The 22,078-nt window shown below is 39.8% G+C and overlaps 1 protein-coding gene across 2 annotated transcripts in view; it reads right to left on the bottom strand.

The window, feature by feature from the left end:
• ABCA6 (ATP binding cassette subfamily A member 6) overlaps window positions 1-10,326 on the bottom strand; it is a 65,636-nt gene extending 55,310 nt beyond the window's left edge. For both annotated transcript variants that reach the window (XM_057716163.1, XM_057716164.1), the window contains exons 1-6: window positions 10,142-10,326; window positions 8,756-8,856; window positions 7,097-7,301; window positions 5,509-5,670; window positions 4,132-4,235; window positions 3,499-3,725 (exon numbers count right to left, since the gene is read on the bottom strand). In XM_057716163.1, the coding sequence (XP_057572146.1) occupies window positions 3,499-3,725; window positions 4,132-4,235; window positions 5,509-5,670; window positions 7,097-7,301; window positions 8,756-8,851 (794 nt within the window). In that variant the 5' untranslated portion in view covers window positions 8,852-8,856; window positions 10,142-10,326. The remainder of the gene's footprint in view (window positions 1-3,498; window positions 3,726-4,131; window positions 4,236-5,508; window positions 5,671-7,096; window positions 7,302-8,755; window positions 8,857-10,141) is intronic.
• Window positions 10,327-22,078: the final 11,752 nt, after the last annotated feature.

Raw genomic sequence — 22,078 nt, 5'->3', positions numbered from 1 at the left:
TCCAATTTTTATTCCCAATGCAACATTGCTGGAAATATTCTTGTATTTGCCTTTTTGTGGAAAGTGCACAAAAATTTCTTTAGGGTGAAATTGCTGAATTAAAGGAGATTAGCATTTTTGTATCTTTGGCTCTATTGTATATTCCCAGTATTATTATAAATTATAAATTTATATATAATTATATATATTATAAAATTGGAAGGAAACGTAACAGCTTCTGACCCATCACGTAGCCACGGATGTACTGGGGGCAGGTGACAGGTCGCTGATTCTCAAGGACCTCGGCCAGCAGCACCCCCACTCTCCCTAACGGTAGAACACCGAAATTTCATAACTGCAGTAAACCCATTCCTATCCCCATTCATGATCTAGATTATGGTACACCCTTAAGTGTTCACACTGTTTTGCTTTAAATGTGCTAGTGTTCACATCTTTAGGAGGCGGTTATTAGAAACAGCAGTCAATCTAAGAAGCCTAGAGTATGCTGTAGTCCAAGCTTCTCATTTTACAGATGAGTGAACTGCAGTCCCTATTCCTAGTTAGTGGGCGTACTCACGGTCCACAAGGTAAATCAAGAACAAAGCTAAGAGAGCAACTGCAGGCTTTCGTTCAGTCCAGAGCTCTTTCTTCTACATAAAACTGCCTAATAAGAATTCAGTAGCTGGAGAAAACAGCAAAAGTATTAAAACCAGGCACATGCGTTACTATGTCCCAACAGGATGTGTTTAACTATTGCTTATTTGAGTTCTTTTGAGAAGTTTATGTCATTACAATGATTCAGACTGTGTTAGAACATCCGCCTTCTTGGGAAGGCGCACCACGTTCTGCAGAATCCACGTCCTGTGTACAGAAGGGAACCGCCATAGGCAGGAACTGAGAAACCACAGGGTCAGGGAACTACAAACGGAGGAATTTAAAACATCACCTAGAAAAGGGACCTTCTTGCAGGCAGCTGTGGGTGGAGTTGGGGGACGCTAATAAATCTATGAAAATCTTCAGGATAAAACAGAGCAATTTCAGACATCACCTTTATAGAATATATATTGACTACATTTCACATTTATTGCATCAGTGAAAAAAAAGAGGGTGGGAGTAAAACTTATTTCCAGTAGACACTTTGTACTTAATAAAAAGGTTTCAGAATTTTTTTCCTTCTTAGTTTTAAGGACATATACTCATTTTGCTAAATTTTAGCTTACATGCATACTAAGAAGCATTTGTCCTGAGAATGAATCCTCATCTACATAGCCAGTACCTTTCTGATTTCAGTCCAGAGTTGGCTTGTGCCTACCTGTTCTAAGGTGGCTGCAGGGATGCTGTCCCACAGGACAAACCCTGGGCTGAAAGATGGTCATCTTTACATAGTTCCTCTCTCCCTTCCCTCCTAAAAAACTCCATCCATTCCTTCGTGTTTCCCAAGATTTCACTGCAAAAACACTCTTCTCCTTTCTTTTTTTTATTGCAAGACCCAGTTTCCTATTTCCCTACTTCACAATTCAGTTATATTAGAATTAAAGCTCTCTCTTAATAAAACATACTTTAGAGAAAATTTTTAATTTCCTAGACCTTAACTTTATTTCAGGGAACGTGTGCCTTGCAAAGAATTGTTCAATAAATGGTCGCTCATCCATTCCAGATAGTACTACATCCATAAAGAGTATTTTCTTGATATGGAGAGTAGATGGAGAGATATCTCCCAGGATTCAACATTGAAAAACACTAGGTTTGTTTTTGGGTAAAGCAAACAGGTTATTTTTCTTTTCTTCCTTTTCCTAGACAGTATGAATTTTGTAACTGATGATATTGCAGAATTCTCTGCCTTGGCCTCTTAGGAGCTTAGAGCTTATATGATTTGCATATTTATCTGTTAATCTTATGTATTTATTATTTTCCTATATCTTTGTTTCTATCCTCAATTATTTGTCTTTATTATAATATAAATACATACATAGATATTGATACACACATACATGGTAAACATGTTGACATATATATTTTACAATCACTTTCAATCATTTGTGGGATGGGGCAAGATATGATATAAATATATCAATATACGAAGCAAATGCTCTTATTAAGTTTCCTATATGCCAGCCTATGTGCTGGACACCTTTATAGGTCATCTCAACTTCAACATACAGTATTTAGTCGCTCCAAAAAATATATCCTTGGTTACCCAATCTCTGAGGATCATACTTTCTCCACCAGGAGGAAGTGTGGAGATATCAAGTGATAACTACGGATGGACCAAGCAGGACAGTTGACATTAGGGTGCCTAAGCACATGAAAAGATGCTCCACACCACTAATTATTAGAGGAACGCAAATCAGAACTACGAAGGGGTACCACCTCATACCAGTCAGAATGGCCATCATCAAAAAGTCTACAAAAAATAAATGCTGGAGAGGGTGTGGAGAAAAGGGAGCCCTCCTACACTGTTGGGAACAAAAACTGGGTGCAGCCATGATGGAGAACAGTATGACGGTTCCTTAGAAAACTAAAAACAGAATTGCCATCTGATCCTGCAATCCCACTCCTGGGCATATAAGCAGACGAAATCATAATCCAGAATGATACATGCACCCCAATGGTCACAGCAGCACTATTTACAATAGTCAGGACACGGAAGCCACCTAAATGTCCATCAACAGGTGAATGGATAAAAAAGATGTGGTACATGTACACAATGGAATATTATTCAGCCATAGAAAAGAACGAAATATAATGCCATTTGCAGCAACGTGGGTGGACCTAGAGATTGTCATACTGAGGGAAGTAAGTCAGACAGAGAAAGACGAATATCATATGATATCACTTATATGTGGAATCTAAAAATACAACATAAATGAACGTATTTACAAAACAGAAATAGAGTCACAGATGTAGAAAACAAACGGTTACCAAGGGGGGAAACGGGGGTTTGTGGGGGGGAAGGATATATTGGGAGATTGGGATTGACATATACACACTACTACATATAAACTAGACAACCAGTAAGGATCTACTGTACAGCACAGGGAACTCTGCTCAATACCCTGTAATGGCCTATGTGGGAAAAGAATCTAAAAAAGAGTGGATACATGCGTATGGATAACTGATTCACTTTGCTGTACACCTGAAACCGACACAACGTTGTAAATCCACTACACTCCAATAAAAAAAAAAAAAAAAATGAGGGCACCTGGGTGTGAATCTCCACTCTGCACACAGCATCCACCTGACACTGGGCAACTCTTTCTCACTCTCTGTGACCTTAACAGTACCTCTATCCTAGCCCTGGCTTAAGATACTTAGAGCACAGAAAAAGTGCCCCCCGAATTATAACCACTATCTTCCATTGCAAAATGTAACAGCTACTGAATCAAAAAGTCAGAACAGCAGTAACAACAAAGTAGGCAACGTTATCAAGTTTAACTCACAGTGTTCTGAAACACTAACACTTTTCCAGTGCTCCGGAATTTCTGTTTACTCATTTACACTATTGAGTCAGTCACTTACCAGAAGGCTGAGTCTTGTAGACCCATCATTTTCATCAAGTCCTTGTACTTTTTTCTCTCTTTTGTAACATTGAGTGATAAAAAATAGATAAATGGGGAGAAGTAAAGCAAACAGTAAAAAATAAACATCTCATCTTGAAGGTTCTCTTTGAAAATGAACGGTAAGGTCTTCATGTTTACAGCAGTCACTGACATCAACTCCTCCACTACATAGTGATTTGTCGTGATCTGAACAAGGGTTGAAACGAACAAAAGTATTATTTCAAGTATAGAAACTGGTGACATCTGAGTAAGGTATGGGGATTGTACCAATGTATATTTCCTGGTTTTAATACTGTTCCGTGGTTATGCAAGATGCTACTTTCAGGAGAAACTAGATGAAGGGCGCAGGGGCCTCCCTGTACACCGTTGTTGAAATTTTCTGCCATTCTATAACTACTGGAAAATTTAAAGGTTAAAAAAAAAAAGAAACCGAAAAACAAATGTAATGTGCTCCTTTGCCTAAAATTCAATTTCACCATTTGCATGACTGCTTCATTATATAAACACATGCAAACCTGAGTAGTCAGAATCTTTTATCAAAACCTTGATGCCTCTAGAATTAGTTCACATTAATTATTAGGACTTCTCTTACTTGTATAATAGCAGCATTAATTGCAGTTTGTAAAGTCACGAATCCTTTATTCCAGTATTTAGCCAGTGAACAGGAAAATTCATCACCTTCACCCCAGCAATGAGCTATGAGCACAAAGAAAAAAGCATAACTAACATTATGGGATGAAGGCCATTGTAAAATAATAAACAAGAGTAAACAACCTAGAGGAGGCTTCACTGGGCAGCACTTTTAATCACGTAGCAAAAAGGAGCAACTGCAAGTCCTTAATACAGCAATTTGACTCATGCAAAACACGGCATGCACAGAAAGTCTTAGAAAACAAAAAGAAGATGAAAGAGAACACTCTGCTTGAACCATCCTGGAACTCCCTGTTGTGCCCCAGAACACCAAACGCCCCTCAGTCCTAGAACTACTGGAAGAGTTTTGTGCTCCCATGCTCTCCCTCCGGATGGATCCATGGCTCACTCCTTCCCTCCATCCTCCTCTCTTTTCAAAAGTAAACTCACCACAGAGGACTTTCCTGGTCACCATAGTTTAAAAAATCTCTACTCTGGTCTAAGCCACCATCAGCTCACTGGTAACGTTTCACTGGATTCTCCCTGACTCTTCTGCAACCTGTTCTCTGGGCTAAGACCAGAGCGCTCCCTTAGGCTTGGAAATCTAATCATGTCTGCCCTGATTAAAGCACCTCGGTGTCTCTCCACGGACAGGTTTACAAGACGGCACCGGATCCAGCCCTCGAGGAACTTCAGCCTCCCTTCTCTCCATTGCCTTCCTTTTTGTGCGCTCTGTCCAGCTCTGCAGGACTGCTCCTCTCCCATATCAACAAACAGATGCTCTTTCCCAGCCCAGGGCCCCCCCTACAGCCCCCTCTTCTATCTGGAATGCAATGTGCTCAGCACCCCACACGTACCATTCCCTCTAGTGTTCACTGAAACATCTCTTCTCCCTTATATATTTTCTTACAGAATTTCTCATCCCAAGAGGTGAAACATTACTTCTCCAGGGAGAATTTCTCTAACCCCACAGCTTCTTAAGAACACCTGGTCTAAGTCCTCCAAGCACCTTTCCTTGCACTGGTCATCAACTGTTCACTGGCTGCCTTTGTGCTAACCTGGACTCCCACCTGAGGCGGGACCTATCCATCTTGGTCACCTCTGAGCCTTTCCAATATGCGCTTGGGGAATCACTAGGTATCCGTTGGATGACTCAATGGTTTTTTGAGGGCTGTCCTCTAGTGGAAAACATGACTGACCTTGGAACAAGTTCAACAATAAAATGTGTTTTGTGTATTTCCTCCTGTACCATCGAAAGTATCTTGGCCGCCCATCCCATCCTACTCCTTATGTTAAAAACATGAAAAATGCTATAACGATATTTTATATGGAAAGTCACCTGTGAAAAGATCTTCCTTCAAAATTGGAATGTAATATCCCTGATAAAATTTTAACTTATAAGAGAAAGTGTCAGTAAAGATGACTCCCACTGCATATGGGAAATTGTCTAGAAGTATTTTATCCATGTATTTTTGATCTGGTGCCCCGATGACTCTTCTCCCTGTGAACAGTATGGTAAAAAGCAGACATAGAGGATTGTTAGTTTCACCAAAATAGAACATGATGTCCAACTTGGTCATCACATAGTTTCCATTGGAATTAACTAAAATCATTTTCACTGTAAATTAAACTTATCCCAAAAGGCAAACGGGGAATTTTTTTGTTGTTTTAGATGCTAGAATCAGGAGACGTGCATGAGCATTAAATGTTTTCTTTTAATAGCGATAGCCATTAGGGAGAGTTTTAGGTATATAAAGCTACCATGCCAAGGTTAAGTGTGCAAATGAGAATCGGGGCACAAGAACAGAGGCCACTGCAGCACTTATTATGTGGGCAGAGGGCTCCAGATTTTAGATTTACTAAAGCAAAGGTACTTCACGTGGTCCTTGCCTTATACAGGAACAAGAGCACAAAGTGCCTCGACTTCTAACAGCCAGCAATTTTACCTGTTAGAAATTGGGGATTAAAGAGTAGATAGCCAGGGCTTCCTAGCTGGCGCAGTGGTTAAGAATCCACCTGCCAATGCAGGGGACGTGGGTTCGAGCCCTGCTCCAGGAAGATCCCACGTGCCGCGGAGCAGCTAAGCCCGTGCGCCACAACTACTGAGCCTGCGCTTTAGTGCCTGTGAGCCACAACTATTGAGCCCATGTGCTGCAACTACTGAAGCCCATGTGCCTAGATCCCGTGCTCCACAACAAGAGAAGCCACGGCAATGAGGAGCCCGCACACCACAACGAAGAATAGCCCCCACTCACCGCAACTAAAGCCCGTGCACAGCAAAAAAGACCCAACGCAGCCAATAAAATAAATAAATAAATAAATAAATAAACAAATTAATTAATTAATTTAAAAAAAAAAGAGTAGACAGCCAGAATGCACCCAACTTGCCCATGAGTGAAATGCACATTTTGGTTATACCAGTTACATAGAGACCTCATTCAGAATGAAGCCCTTTCAAGATGTTTACAAAGTATACCCTATGCAGACAGAATATCTTTAGATCATCCATCCTTAATTTTCATGGTTCTGAAACTAGTGTATAAGAACCATGACCTAATTTCCATTATTTATATGTTTTTTCCTGAATTATAAATCGTAATCATCACATTTCCATGTTTAAAACACCCACACATCAATAGCATATTCCTCCTAGGTATTGTTCTGCAAATCTGAAATTACAAATCTACTGTTTTATTTAAATTCCAGTAGAAATGTAGGCCTACCTAAGGGGGGCCCTCATCAGACTGAAAGGGTTTAAAAGGTTAATTGCCATGAGAGGAAGGAAAAACTGACCAGAGTCGTGTGCCATCTTGATACCTAGATCATTAGCATAATGGATAACGGTGACTGCAAGTTAAAACTGGATAAATTTTTGAAGAAGATCTCAAATAAAATCAGTAATACTCTTTTGCCGTCAGCACACCTACCTTTCAGAAAGGGAGCAAAGGCCGTCTTATTCATTATCTCCTGGGTTATGTTGGAGACGGGTGTGTACACCACGTCCATAGCGGAGCTATTAAATTTATCCACCCTTCCCAGGTCCTGAGGAGGCATTTCAGGAAAGTGTATATTTTCTTTTAAATATGAAAATATGCCCATATAAAATCCCAAAAGTATTGGGAACCCCCATTCCTATAAGAAAAAGAGAACAGATTTAGACTGTATTCCTTTAAGGAGCTCCGTCAACACCAGACAACAACTGAAGACAAATTCCAGCTTCACCATATAGCTGGCTTCTCCTTGCTCTCACCCTTCAGAGCAAAGGGAAGCCAGTGAAAGATCTACACCGAGAGAGCTGTCACACAGGTCATTCTCCAACACGAGAACAAAACTCGTGCATTAAATGATGAACTCCGGCAGAAGCCATCCTCGAGCCTAACAGGACCACCAAGAGGACGACAACGGTGATGGGCGCGGGGAGGTGATTCTAGGGTCTGTGAGAAACAGAGCATCCCAGACAGAGCTCATGACGGCCGAGAGCGACAGTTTGGTCCCTTGAATTGGAAGTCAAAGCAAAGGAGAAAGGAGGGAGAGGCGGAGACCGTCCAGCGGTTCCTCAACGTCAGTCCCCTCTTCCTGCTTGGCACGACGCCGGGCTACACTCCCAGCCTCTGGGAGTTAAGTGGCACCAGCGGGGGGTGGGCAGAGATGCTGTGCACCGTCGCCAGGCCCGGCTGGCGGAACCCCGCACGGCCTGCCTGATTCTCTCTGTCTCAGTCCTTCTGCCTCCCGACCTGAGGGCGCAGAGGACCCCGTGACCGTCCCCCGCGTCCAGGGCGTCGGCAGCGTCGCTCGATGAAGGAGCCTGGGTCCCTGAGCGACCGTGTGGGGAAGGCTCCCCCAGCCGCCCGCCCTCGTGCCTCCCCTGCCCGCCTCGCTTGCGCTGCGAGGACGGCGGAACAGACATCTTTGCCAGGTTAAGCACTGAAATGGGGCGCTTTCAGGCACCCTGGCAAGCAGTGGTGTCCCTCGGCCGGAATTTTTGGAAATAGTCTCTTGAAACAGGTCCCCCCAATTTATAGTAAATTCCTCTGTTTCCACGAGACACTAGGTTTCCTATTCCTGAACTCTAAATCGATGACTCATCACAGCAGCTTTGATAGTTGCTGTAACTGACCACACGCTTAGACCTTCAGGTACTCTCCTGTTTAAAAACATATGAGCAGTAGTTTTTCCTTCCAATTGTACATTACTTTTCAGAGACTGCTGTGAGTCTCTCAATTCAACAGGTATAACTAGAGACAAATTCAAGGTCCATAACGCAGTCTGCACAGATAGAGAACAAACGGGTGGTCTCCAGGGGGGAGAGGGAGGAGGGGAGGGGCAGTGTAGGGGGAGGAGGGAAAAAAGGGTTATTATAGGATTATATGAAATTATGTGTGGGAAACTTCTGAAAATTGTAAAGCTCTACAGAATGTAAAGAATTTCTCATTCAACAGAAAAATAAGGAAAGTACATCCTTACAGCTCCTTAAAAACATAAAATAAAATAAATGCAGTCTGCTGCTTAAAATATAAAACAAGAGACTCGTGAGGCAATGAAAGCTAGAGTGCTACCTTTAGAAAGAGGCAAACAGTCAAACATACCAACAAGCCCTCTCTTTTCATCCTCCATTTCTGCAGAAAATTCTTGCACAGAAGTGCTTGAGTTTGCTGGTACACACTTTTCTGTTTCATATGCATTCAGCCTGTTCATTAAACAAAGAGAATTGAACATGGTGGAGTATAAACTAGAAAAATAAGTGTAGTAGGAAAATCCTTGATCATATTTTGGGGGAAATATTTCCTACCTTTAAGAAATGTAAAAAAAAAAAAAAAAAAGAAAGAAAGAAAAGAAAAGGATTTAAAATATTATTTCGATAATCATGATTGTAAAATTTTACATCAAATATGCTCACTGTAAGCTATCTGGGAGAGGAGTAATGATAGGGAATTAGAGTGAACCACTTCCACGATTTTACAATAACAATTACAGTTACAGTGGAAAAGATATAACTGTATTCAGAACCTGTAAGATACTTCCCATTTTTGACATTTAATAATAGAAATTCAACTACGTGAATAGAGTAACTGAATTGTATCTCATCTGAATGAGATACAATTTTTGTTCTTTAAATTTGAATAGAAATCCCAGAGCTAATCAAATTAACATAAAATTAACATAATTTAAATTCATCTCAATAACTAATTATGTCCATTAGAAGCAATCCCAAGGAAGTACTTTCTTTCAGTATTTACCTTCCAGATTGAATGGGACAACTTTTATCAAAAGATTGAGGCCACGGGTAACAGCCCAGACTCAAACAACCTGAAACTTAATCCTGATTCACAGGAAGAATAAAATGATGTATCTTGATTTGCTGAATTCACAAGTTCCTGAAAAACTGAGGAAACAAACTACAAAGTAAGGAGAGAAAGAAAGAAAAGAAAGAAAGAAAGAAAGAAAGAAAGAAAGAAAGAAAGAGAAAGAAGGAAGGAAGGAAGGAAGGGAGGAAGGAAGGGAGGGAGGGAGGAAGGGAAAGAAAGAAAGAAAGAAAGAAAGAAAGAAAGAAAGAAAGAAAGAAAGAAAGAAAGAAAGAAAGAAAGAAAGAAAGAAAGAAAGAAAGAAAGAAAGGAAGGAAGGAAGGAAGGAAAGAAATCACACAGGAAAGTAAGTTTGCCCAAATGTTTGGACTCGAACAGAAGAAACTTTTTTCAGCGTTTACAATCTCAAAATTAAATTCTTTTAGATTTGCATATCAAAATATGGAGACAATTCTCCCTCAGCCAGTACAGAAGCAAGTTTTACCATTGTCCTATATTCTACTGCTGTATCTACACAAGGAAAGCTGGTTAGGAACGCACAGAAACATGTTCTCATTAGGTCTTCAACAGAAAACACATGCACACTTGGAAACAGCTGGAAGCTAGACTGATTTCAGCAGCATCCACCCGTCTTCGGCACAGCAGAGAAAAACACACAGCTTTACTCACTGTCAGGATGATAAGGAAGAGGCACGCTGGAAACACTGTCAAAGCACAGTTCTTTTTGTCGAAGGCAATACTTAAAGTGCCTTCATGGCCACGTCTTCACATGTTCTTTGAATGCTCACTCGCAAGAGGTCTTACCCAGGCTGGTTTCTGAGAAGGGCTGCAGCCAGAGCAAGCCGCGCATGATGAGCTTTCTGTTCTCTCTTCCCTAAGCCAATTATTCTGCAGGGAAATGACTGTTTCGTGGTTGGTCAGGAATAAAACAAACCCTGTGTTTGTTCACTTGGCCTTTCAACTCCAGGGATACGGGGAGAAACAGTAAACAAGGAAAATGGAATCAGCTCTTCAGACGTGATGCGACCAAGATGGGGTGAAGGGCAGTAAGAGAGTGACGAACCACACAAAGCGGGTAAATTCGTATGAGAAACCTTTAGCTGTCTTTTGTCACTACTAACGCCTAAACACAACTACCACTGACATACACGACGAACTCAGAGGCGCTCCGGAATGTGCTGGAGCTGAGGCTTTTGTTTGTTTTTGGGTTTTGCCTAAAAAAGCTAAGCAATCCACAGCCTGCCTGGGAGAAACACCCACGCCGGACACGTGAAGAGTCACCAGCGAATTCCTGTCTCCCGCTCCGTTCCCTGTGCACGCAGGCTTTCACGAGGCATCCGAACAAAACAAAAGGAAGTCGATGGCGAAGGACTGAAAACAACACAAGAAAGGATTCAGATCATTTTTCATACATGAAGACTAGGAAAGAGCTGAAATGTGTGCAATTCCCATCCCATCGTCTATCTCTGTAAAGAGTTACAAACGTCTCTTGACCTGCCAAAGTCAATTGCGAAACAAGAAACCAAAGTCCGTGAATGGGGAAATCTCAAATATTTGACAGGACTCCCAGTCCCCAGATGTTGATAATCATGAAGCTGAGAGACGCTCTGCAGAAGAGAGGGACAATTTTAAAACAAACACTCAAAGTCGTGATGTTTTGTACAGACGTCTCTCTCCTTGGTAAATAGTTCTGTTTTTAAAAATAGTTAACAGCGAAATAATGCATGTCTTTTACATTAAAAATTGGCAAAAAGCAGAGTAAAAAAGGTGTTCTACATGTCTTACGGAAAGGGGGGAGAGTGGAAGGTCATACACACTGTTAAAGTTTTATATCAACTAAAGGTCCATGGCCCAAATGAAAATTCCAAGTTTCTTTTAAATCACCTGAAATATAGTTCAGGTTTTTATGAATTTTGTTGTTACACTTGGTTTAGACCCTATTTAGACTCTATTTAGGAATCATTTCCACTTTGCCTTTCTTATAATTGCATTAAGATTCACAATTACAGTATCAATAATTAGTTAAGTATATTTTCCTAGTTTCACTTCTTATCCTTGTTTCTTGTGTATTCTTTCTGTTCCTCTTTCTTGACTTCTTTACTCTGATTTATTTTTACTTTGGTGGCTATTTTCTTTACTTAAACCTGAGGGTTTCCCCACAAATGTGACCTAATATGATGAGGAAATGCCAGCCCTGCCCTCCAGCTAGGAGCACGTTGAATAACAGTGAGTAAAATATATCTAACACAGATGTTTGGATGTACAACCAAACTTTTAAAAGGAAGAAGAAAAAATAAAGGAAAAAAAGGAAGAATCAATGGAAGAAACAAAGAGAAATGAAGGCACACTGCCAGAGGCTAAAAATGAAAAGAGAAATTAAAGCCAGAACGATGAGTGCTACGTCAGAAACACAACAGTGCAAACAGGTGTTTCAATACCCTGTGACCTGGACTCGGTCCTTGACAGGCTATAAAGCTGGGCTTCATACGTCTGCTTGAATCCAGAAGCTTCACAGGACTGTTCAGTGCTAGAAAGAGAGACCAGAAAAACCTCATCTACTGCCCCAAGGAAAGGTAAGGATACATATTCTTTGCCCAATCTCTGGGTTGAAAAAAAAAAAGTTTTCTCCATAGAAAATGAGAATTCCGCCCCCCCCCCCCCGCAAAAAAATGAGAATCCCAAGTGTATGAAGCACATATCAGGTACAGGACACAGGAGAGAAATCTGAATTTATTCTCCCTGCACTGCTGTATGTCTAAGAACATCATAGCAGTTGGTACTAAGCACTCTGGAGTCAAGCTCCGGTTTGAATTCTGGCTCTGCCTTAGCTGTGTGACCTTGCACAATCTACAAGGGTGAGTCAAAAATTACCGCACTCCTGTTATTTTAAAACTTCTGTTGGCCGCATGGTCTTATCAGCACTTTCCATTCAAGGCTACTGTCTCCCCAGTCACTGCCGTGCAGGTGTGAACATGTTACATCGGTTCCTTTGTACCTACGGTGCAAGCAAAATTGAATGCACTACTTGTGATTTGCACGAAAGAAGAGTAGCGTGCAGTGATTCGTTTTTTGTGGTACCTGGTGCCATTATTTATCGAAGACTCTGTGCACAGTATGGAGAAAGTGTTTTGCTGTGAAGAAGTGTGTATGGATAGAGAAGTTCAGGGAAGGTCGCACAAGTGTTAGCGGTCACGAAGGAGCCGGAGAGATCGGGCTTCCTCTGGGAAGAGCAGGCGGCAGTATCTTGGGCTCGATTCCGTGAGAAGACAGTCACGTGAGCAGACAGTCACGTGAGCTGCTGAAGAACAAGCTCCTGCTGCCTCTTCATTTACATATTTGCCAAGGGAGGCTTGTGAGTAAAACAGCCCTATCTGAGGACTTTGCTGCTTGGGACTGGTGCTTCATGGGCCAAGTACGCTATTTAAAATAACGTTGATGACCTGGCCCTTCTTGTCAGTCTAGTTCCAACATTGCTCTTGTAGCTTTGATCAGCATATAAGGAATCCCCTACAGTTGGACCTCCAGAGTTTGTACACAACTTGAACAAATGCAAAAAAGAGAGGAAAGAAGAAAGATGGCAGCGAAGTATAAGGACGTGGAATGCATCCCTCTCCACAGATGCATCAGGAATACACCAAAAGACGCAATAATTCCCACAGAGAACCAGTGCATCATCAGCAAACAACCTCGGACACCAGAAAGGACTGCAAAGATCCCAACACAACTGGGACAAGCAACCTCTGAAGTCTGGACTACTCCATCAGAAGTCAAGTAGGAGGCTCTGGGGAGGGAGCACTGAATCCAGGATGCTAGACTACTAGGGAGTCCTCAGACACAGAGAAGAGTAACTGCAGAGAACTCTCACAGAGCCCTGTATCAGAGTCTAAGACCCGGCTTCATCCGACTGTCTGCGACTGCCACTGCTGGACACCTCACACCAAACCACAAACAAGAGAGGAACACAGACACACCCATCAGCACACACCCTACCTAAAGTCATATTAACCTCACAGATACCCTAAAACACACCTCCTGACACAGCCCTGCTTATCAGAGAGAAAAGACACAGAGCCACACACCAGAAAACAGGCACCAGACCCCCCAACAGGAAGCCTACTCAAGACACTGGACAAACCCCACCACAGGCGGCAGAAGGCAGAAACAAGAGGAATTACTACTAGGCAGCACAGGGAAAGGAGACAGCAAATCCTATAAATTAGACAAAATGAGAAAACAAAGAAACTCCATGCAGGCAAAGGAGCAGGAAAAAAAACCCACAAGACCAAATAAATGAAGAGGAAATAGGAAAATTGCCTGAAAAAGAATTCAGAGTAATGAGAGTAAAGATGATCCAAAATCTCAGTAAGAAAATACAGAAAATACAAGAAACAGTTAATAAGGACTCAGAAGAACTAAAGAGCAAACAAACAGTAATGGACAACAAAATAACCAGAATTAAAAATGCTCTAGATGGTATAAACATCAGAATAACTGAGGCAGAAGGACAAATAAGTGAGTTGTAAGATAGAATTGGGGAAATAACTGCCACAGAGCAGAAAAGAGAAAAAAGAATAAAAAGAATGGAAGACAGTCTCAGAGACCTTGGTGACAACATTAAGCACACCAACATTCGAATCATAGGCATCCCAGAAGAAGAAGAAAAAAAGAAAGGGTCTGAGAAAATATTTGAAGAGGTTATAGTGGAAAACTTCCCAAACATGGGAAAGGAAATAATTAATCAAGTCCAAGAAGCACAGAGAGTCCCATACAGAATAAACCCAAGGAGAAATACACCAAGGTACATATTAATCAAATTAATGAAAATTAAACACAAAGAAAAAATATTAAAAGCAGCAAGAGAAAAGCAACAAATAACATATAAGGGAAAACCCATAAGGATAACACCTGCTCTCTCTGCAGAAACTCTGCAGACCAGAAGGGAGTGGCAGGATATACTGAAAGTCCTGAAAGAGAAAAACCTACAGCCAAGAATACTCTACCTAGCAAGAATCTCATTCAGATTCAAAGGAGAAATCAAAAGCTTTACAGACAAGCAAAAGTGAAGAGAATTCAGCACCACCAAACCAGCCTTACAACAATTGCTAAAGGAACTTTTCTAAGTAGGAAAAACAAGAGAAGGAAAAGATCAACAACAACAGCAACAACAACAACAAAAAAACAATTAAGAAAATGGTAATAAGAACAAACATGTCAATAATCACCTTAAATGTAAATGGATTAAATGCTCCAACCAAAAGACACAGACTGGATGAATGGAGACAAAAACAAGACCCTTCTATATGCTGCCTACAAGAAACCCACTTCAGACCAAGTGACACCTATAGGCTGAAAGTAAAGGGATGGAAAAAGTTATTCCATGCAAATGGAAGTCATAAGAAAGCTGGAGTAGCAATACTCATATCAGACAAATTAGACTTTAAAGTAAAGACTATTACAAGAGACAAGGAAGGACACTACATAATGACCAAGGGATCAACCCAAGAAGAAGATATAACAATTGTAAATATCTATGCCCCCAACATAGGAGCACCTCAATACATAAGGCAAATGCTAACAGCCATAAAAGGGGAAATCGACAGTAACACAATGATAGCAGGAGACTCTAACACCCCACTTACATCAATGAACAGATCATCCAAACAGAAAATAAATAAGGACACACAAGCTTTAAATGACACATTAGACCATCTCAACTTAATTGATATTTATAGGACATTCCATCCAAAAATGACAGAATACACTTTCTTCTCAAACGCACACAGAACATTTTCCAGGATAGATCACATCTTGGGTCACATATCAAGCCTCCGTAAATTCAAGAAAATTGAAATCATATCAAGCATCTTCTCAGACCACAACGCCATGAGGCTAGATATCAATTACAGGAAAAAAACTGTAAAAATACAAACACATGGAGGCTAAACAATAGCCTAATAAACAACCAAGAAACCACTAAAGAAATCAAAGTGGAAATCAAAAAATATCTAGAAATAAATGCCAATGAAAACACAACAACCCAAAACCTATGGGATGCAGCAAAAGCAGTTCTAGGGAAGTTTATAGCAATGCAGTCCTACCTCAAGAAACAAGAAAAATATCAAATAAACAACCTAACCTTACACCTAAAACAATGAGAGAAACAAGAACAAAAAAACCCCAAAGTGAGCAGAGGAAAGAAATCATAAAGATCAGATCAGAAATAAATGAAAAAGAATTGAAGGAAACAATAGCGAAGATCAATGAAACTAAAAGCTAGTTCTTTGAGAAGATAAACAAAATTGATAAACCATTAGCCAGACTCATCAGGAGAAAAAGGGAGAAAACGCAAATCAACAGAATTAGAAATGAAAAAGGAGAAGTAATGACGGACACTGCAGAAATACAAAAGATCATGAGAGACTACTACAAACAACTATTGCCAATAAATTGGATAAACTGGAAGAAATGGATAAATTCTTAGAAAAATACAATCTTCCAAGACTGAAACAGGAAGAAATAGAAAATATGAACAGACCAATCACAAGTACAGAAATTAAGACTGATTAAAAATCTCCCAACAAACAAAAGCCCAGGGCCAGATAGATTCACAGGAGAATTCTATCAAACATTTAGAGCAGAGCTAACAGCTATCCTTCTCAAACTCTTCCAAAATATAGCAGAAGGAGGGACACTCCCAAACTCATTCTACAAGGCCACCATCACCCTGATACCAAAACCAGGCAAAGATGTCACAAAAAAAGAACATTGCAGGCCAATATCACTGATGAATATAGATGCAAAAATCCTCAACAAAATACTAGCTAACAGACTCCAACAGCACATTAAAAAGATCATACACCATGATCAAGTGGGGTTTATCCCTGGGATGCAAGGATTCTTCAATATACGCAAGGCAACTAATGTCATACCTCATATCAACCAGTTGAAGAATAAAAACCATATGATCATCTCAATAGATGCAGAAAAAGCTTTTTGACAAAATTCAACATCCATTTAGGATAAAAACTCTCCAGAAAATGGGCATAGAAGGAAATTATCTCAACATAATAAAAGCCATATATGAGAAACCAAAAGACAACATCATTCTAAATGGTGAAAAACTGAAAGCATTCCAAGAACAGGAACAAGAAAAGGGTGCCCACTCTCACCATTATTATTCAACATAGTTTTGGAAGTTTTAGCCACAGCAATCAGAGAAGAAAATGAAATAAAAGGAATCCAAATTGGAAAAGAAGAAGTAAAATTGTCACTCTTTCCAGATGACATGATATTATACATAGAAAACCCTAAAGACTATCAGAAAACTGCTAGCACTAATCGATGAATTTATTAAAGTAGCAGGATACAAAATTAATGCGCAGAAATCTCTTGCATTCCTATACACTAACAATGAAAAAGCAGAAAGAGGAATTAAGGAAACTCTCCCATTCACCACTGCAACAAAAAGAATAAAATACCTAGGAATAAACCTGCCTAAGGAGGCAAAAGACCTGTAGGCAGAAAACTATAAGACACTGATGAAAGAAATCAAAGATGATACAAACAGATGGAGGGACATACCATGTTCTTGGATTGGAAGAATCAACATTGTGAAAATGACTGTACTACCCAAAGCAATTTACAGATTCAATGCAATCCCGATCAAATTACCAATGGCATTTTTCACAGAACTAGAACAAGAAATCTTACGATTTGTATGGAAACGCAAAAGACCCTGAATAGCCAAAGCAATCTTGAGAAGGAAAGATGGAGCTGGTGGAATTAGGCTTCCTGACTTCAAACTATACTACAAGGCCACAGTGATCAAGACAGTATGGTACTGGCACAAAAATAGAAAGGAAGATCAATGGAACAGAATAGAGAATCCAGAGGTAAACCCAAGCACATATGGGCACCTTATCTTTGACAAAGGAGACAGGAATATACAATGGAAAAAAGACAGTCTCTTCAATAAGTGGTGCTGCGAAAATTGGACAGCAACATGTAAAAGAATGAAATTAGAACACTTCCTAACACCATACACAAAAGTAAACTCAAAATGGATTAAAGACCTAAATGGATGGCCAGACACTATAAAACTCCTAGAGGAAAACATAGGCAGAACACTCTATGACATCCATCAAAGCAAGATCCTTTTTGACCCACCTCCTTGAATAATGGAAATAAAATCAAGAATAAACAAATGGGACCTCATGAAACTTAAAAGCTTTTGCACAGCGAAAGAAACCATAAGCAAGACAACCCTCAGAATGGGAGAAAATACTTGCCAACGAAGCAACAGACAAAGGATTTATCTCCAAAATATACAAGCAACTCATGCAGCTTAATACCAAAAAAGCAAATAACCCAATCCAAAAGTGGGCGGGCAAATAACCCAATCCAAAAATGGGCGGAAGACCTAAATAGACATTTCTCCAAAGAAGATATACAGATGGCCAACACACACATGAAAAGATGCTCAACACCACTAATCATTAGGGAAATGCAAGTCAAAGCCACGAGATATCACCTCACACTGGTCAGAATGGCCATCACCAAAAAATCTAGAAACAATGAATGTTGGAGAGGGTGTGGAGAAAAGGGAACTCTCCTGCACTGTTGGTGGGAATGTAAGTTGGTACAGCCACTATGGAAAACAGTTTGGAGGTTCCTTAAAAAACTAAAAATAGAACTACCATATGATCCAGTAATCCCACTACTGGGCATATACCCAGAGAACACCATAATCCAAAAAGAAACATGTACCGTAATGTTTATTTTGCAGCACTGTTTACAAAAGCCAGGACATGGAAGCAACCTAAATGCCCATCAACAAATGAATGAATAAAGAAGATGTGGTATATATATACAATGCAATATTACTCAGCTATAAAAAGGAATGAAATGGAGCTATATGTAATGAGGTGAATAGAGCTAGAGTCTGTTGTACAGAGTGAAGAAAGCCAGAAAGAGAAAAACAAATATTGTATGCTAACTCATATATACGGAATCTAACAAAAAAAAAAAAATGGTACTGATGAACCCAGTGACAAGAAAAGAATAAAGATGCAGATGCAGAGAATGGACTGGAGGACACGAGGTTGGGGGGGCGGGGGGCGAAGGGGAAGCTGGGATGAAGTGAGAGAGTAGCATAGACATAGATACACTACCAACTGTAAAATAGCCAGTGGGAAGTTGCTGTATAACAAAGGGAGATCAACTCTATGATGGGTGATGCCTTAGAGGGCCAGGACAGGGAGGGTGGGGGGGGAGTCACGGGAGGGAAGGAATATGGGGTTATATGTATAAATACAGCTGATTGACTTTGGTGTACCTCAAAAACTGGTACAAGAGTGTAAAGCAACTATATTCCAATAAAGAGCTTAAAAAAAAAAAAAAGGAGCCAGATTCACTTCTAATGAAGAAGTGAAGACAGCATGCATTCATGGCTCGCAGCTCAGCCTAAAACATTTTTTAATGAGGGAATATGAAATCTTTTTGACAGATGGATAAAGTGTATTGAGAAGCAAGGTGATTATGTAGAAAATGATGTATTTGTCTCTTCTAAATGTTAATTAAAGTAAATTTTACAACCAGAGTGCAGATAATTTTTGACACCTTCATATTTAACATCCCTCTCCATCAGCCTTTTTCATCCATAAAAATGGAGATAATGCTGTGTGTGTGTGTGTGTGTATACAGTATGTACGTGTGTGTATATAGTTAATGTATATAGTTAATATTATAAATAGTTAATAATATATAATTAATACTATACATAGTTAATATTATATATATAGTTGATATTACAGATATATAGTTTTGGGGGAATTTATTCATTAATATAAGAAAAGTTTATACAACAATGCCTGATTCATCAATTCCATTCTTCAGTTTACATTCAAAGGAAACAAAAACACTAATTCAAAAAGATATGTGCACCCCAATGTTTAAAGCACCATTGTTCACAATAGCCAAGATATGGAAGCAATCTTTGTCATCGACAGATGAATGGATAAAGAAGATGTGGTATATACACAATGGAATATTACTCAGCCATAAAAAGGAATGAAATAATACCATCTGCAGCAACATGGATGGACTTAAAGGGCATTATGTGAAGTGAAATAAGTCAGACAGAGAAAGGCAAATACTGTATGTTATCACTTGTATGTGGAACCTAAACAATAAAACAAACAACAACAACGATAAAGAATAATGCCTGGAAAATTGTAAAAGCTCAAAAAAATGTTACTTGCTGTTGACATTCTTTCCCTTCTTCCTCCTCCTATTATCCTGGAGCCCCACAGAGAAGATGCAAACAATTCTGTAAAAATATGTCCAGAATCCAGGGCACAAAGCAGCAGAGTTAAAAGTAAATATTCCTCCTGGAAGACAAACTCATTATCAAAAGTCCACCATGAAAGAGAATCAGCAGACCAAAAAAGGGGGGGGGAGGGGACTATTAGCAATCTCAAATACTGAAGATAATAAAAATTATGACAGATTGTAAAATACAAAACTAAAAGGTTAGAGGAGTAATATAAGTTAGTTAAAACAGGAGACGGTTAAAAGGAAGACTAACAGGAAAATAACCCATTATAATTTTAGACTCTTATAAGGATTAATAATAGTTAAGATCAAAAACTTACTAGATAAGTTTTACAGCAGATTAGGCACAGCTAAAGAGAAAATTAACAAACCAGAAATACCTCTGATGAAATCATATGAAATTTAGTGCAAAGACAGGACAAGATGGAAAAATATTGAAGAGAGATTACAAGACATGAAAGACGGAATGAGGGTGTCCAGCACATCTAGTAGGCATTTTATAGTAAGAAAATAAAGGGAATAAATAAGAGGAATGTTCAAAGATAAAAGGTATGAGATTTTTGCACAATTGAAGACATGAGTCCTTGGATTAGAAAATCAATGTATCCTGTGCAGAGTTAAAAACAAACAAAAATACAACAACTATTTTTGCAGTGAGCTTTCAAAACATGGGATAGAAAGAAAGAGGAGAAAGGGAAATATTAAAAAATAATAAAATAGAAAAGACAGATTATCAACCCAGGATCAACAGCCAAAAGATGTCATAAAACAATGGAATAATACCCTCAAAGAGCAGAGAGAAAATGAACTGTTAACCTCAAATTCTATACCCAGATAAATGTGCATGAAATAATGATATCTTTAGAGCTCACTTATCCTACACAGCAGGCTGAAAGAATACTAAAGGATGTAGTGTAGTTTAAAATAAAATAATAAGTTTTTTTAAAAGTAAATTGAGCTCAGAGAGAAAGAGCTGAGTGTCAGGAGGGTTTGGCAAGTAAATTGTCAAAACTAAGTATTCATTTAATGTAAATAATTTTGTGAAAGAGAAAGCAGAACTTCCCATCAACCTACACATTTCTTCAGTCTCTGCTGATGAAGTCTTAGAGATTTCTATAATTTTGTAGAGCTTTAATTGCTAGTTGAGAACATAGATGGACTTGGCATGGGAATGGATGTTAGGCTTTTCACATGTGTATTATGCCACTGTTTACCCCAGAGTTTGTTGTGGGGGCCCAAAGTTATCTGAATTACTGTCCTCATCCATTTGTCACTAGAAATCTCCCATCTCACCTAAAAAGCAGCCCCCATGAACCCTTGTGGGAGGGCAGGCATTTGGCAGAGAATGTTCTTGAATAAGGGGGAGGGCATGGTGGTGGGATCAAGAGCACAGGTGTGGATCTTGGCCTTATAGAGAGGAATGTTATCCATTCACACTAATGGGAACGAAGTTCACATTCATGGGAAGAAAGTCAGAGTGTATGGGTCCGGTGAAACTTGGCTGGTTGCTGAGGTTGTGAAAGCTCCTGAAGACATTCTCTTTTCATTGCTTCCATTTCACAGTCAATTGGAAAGCGAGGTCTTCTCCTGAGAGTGAAAGAAAAAGAATGAGGTGTTCGGGTCTGAGAAGCAATGTACTTGGCTAAGTCATTTAATTAATTACCCAACTCAGCAAAAGAGTGAACATATTGGGGGGGGGGGTGCAGTGGAGCTGTCAGGCAGAACTATAGCTCCACCTGAAGCCAGTGTTCACTCACATAAAGTGAGACTTTTTGTTCATTTTGCATGTGTGTCTTCTACCGATGCTGCGCTCCCTACACAAGTTTAACCAAGATGGGGGTTTTGCCAGGCAATTATGATGAAGGGTGAGAAGGTCAAGCATTGAAGGGATACATGAGGGAGGGGCTCCTGGATGATGACCCCTAGGTGGAGATGGAAGATACCCCTTCGTTTTTGCCAACTTGATTTATTCCACTGGCTCCTAGGTTATGCTTTCAAGTCCATGGTAGAGTGTGTTCTCACTGTGTCCAGAAAGATGGTGAACTTTGGGTAGCTTGGCTGTCCAAGATTATATCCAAGCTTTAATGAGGTAAAACAAAATATGTGGTCATGATTCACTTTTTAAATAAAGAAACTTTCAAGTAAACCAGAACTTCAGAGCTTGGCCGTATATTAGACCTGGCCACAAGTTTTCTGGGGTTTTAGCTGCAGCAGTAATTTTAACCATCTATTTCTTCCCCTTTTGCGTGCTTTTCTTTTACAAGCTTCTATATT

The sequence above is a fragment of the Hippopotamus amphibius genome, chromosome 17, assembly GCF_030028045.1.
Source record: "Hippopotamus amphibius kiboko isolate mHipAmp2 chromosome 17, mHipAmp2.hap2, whole genome shotgun sequence".
Lineage (NCBI taxonomy): Eukaryota > Metazoa > Chordata > Mammalia > Artiodactyla > Hippopotamidae > Hippopotamus > Hippopotamus amphibius.
Note: the sequence above shows the minus strand (reverse complement) of the source record. Positions and strands in the feature narration are given on the sequence as shown.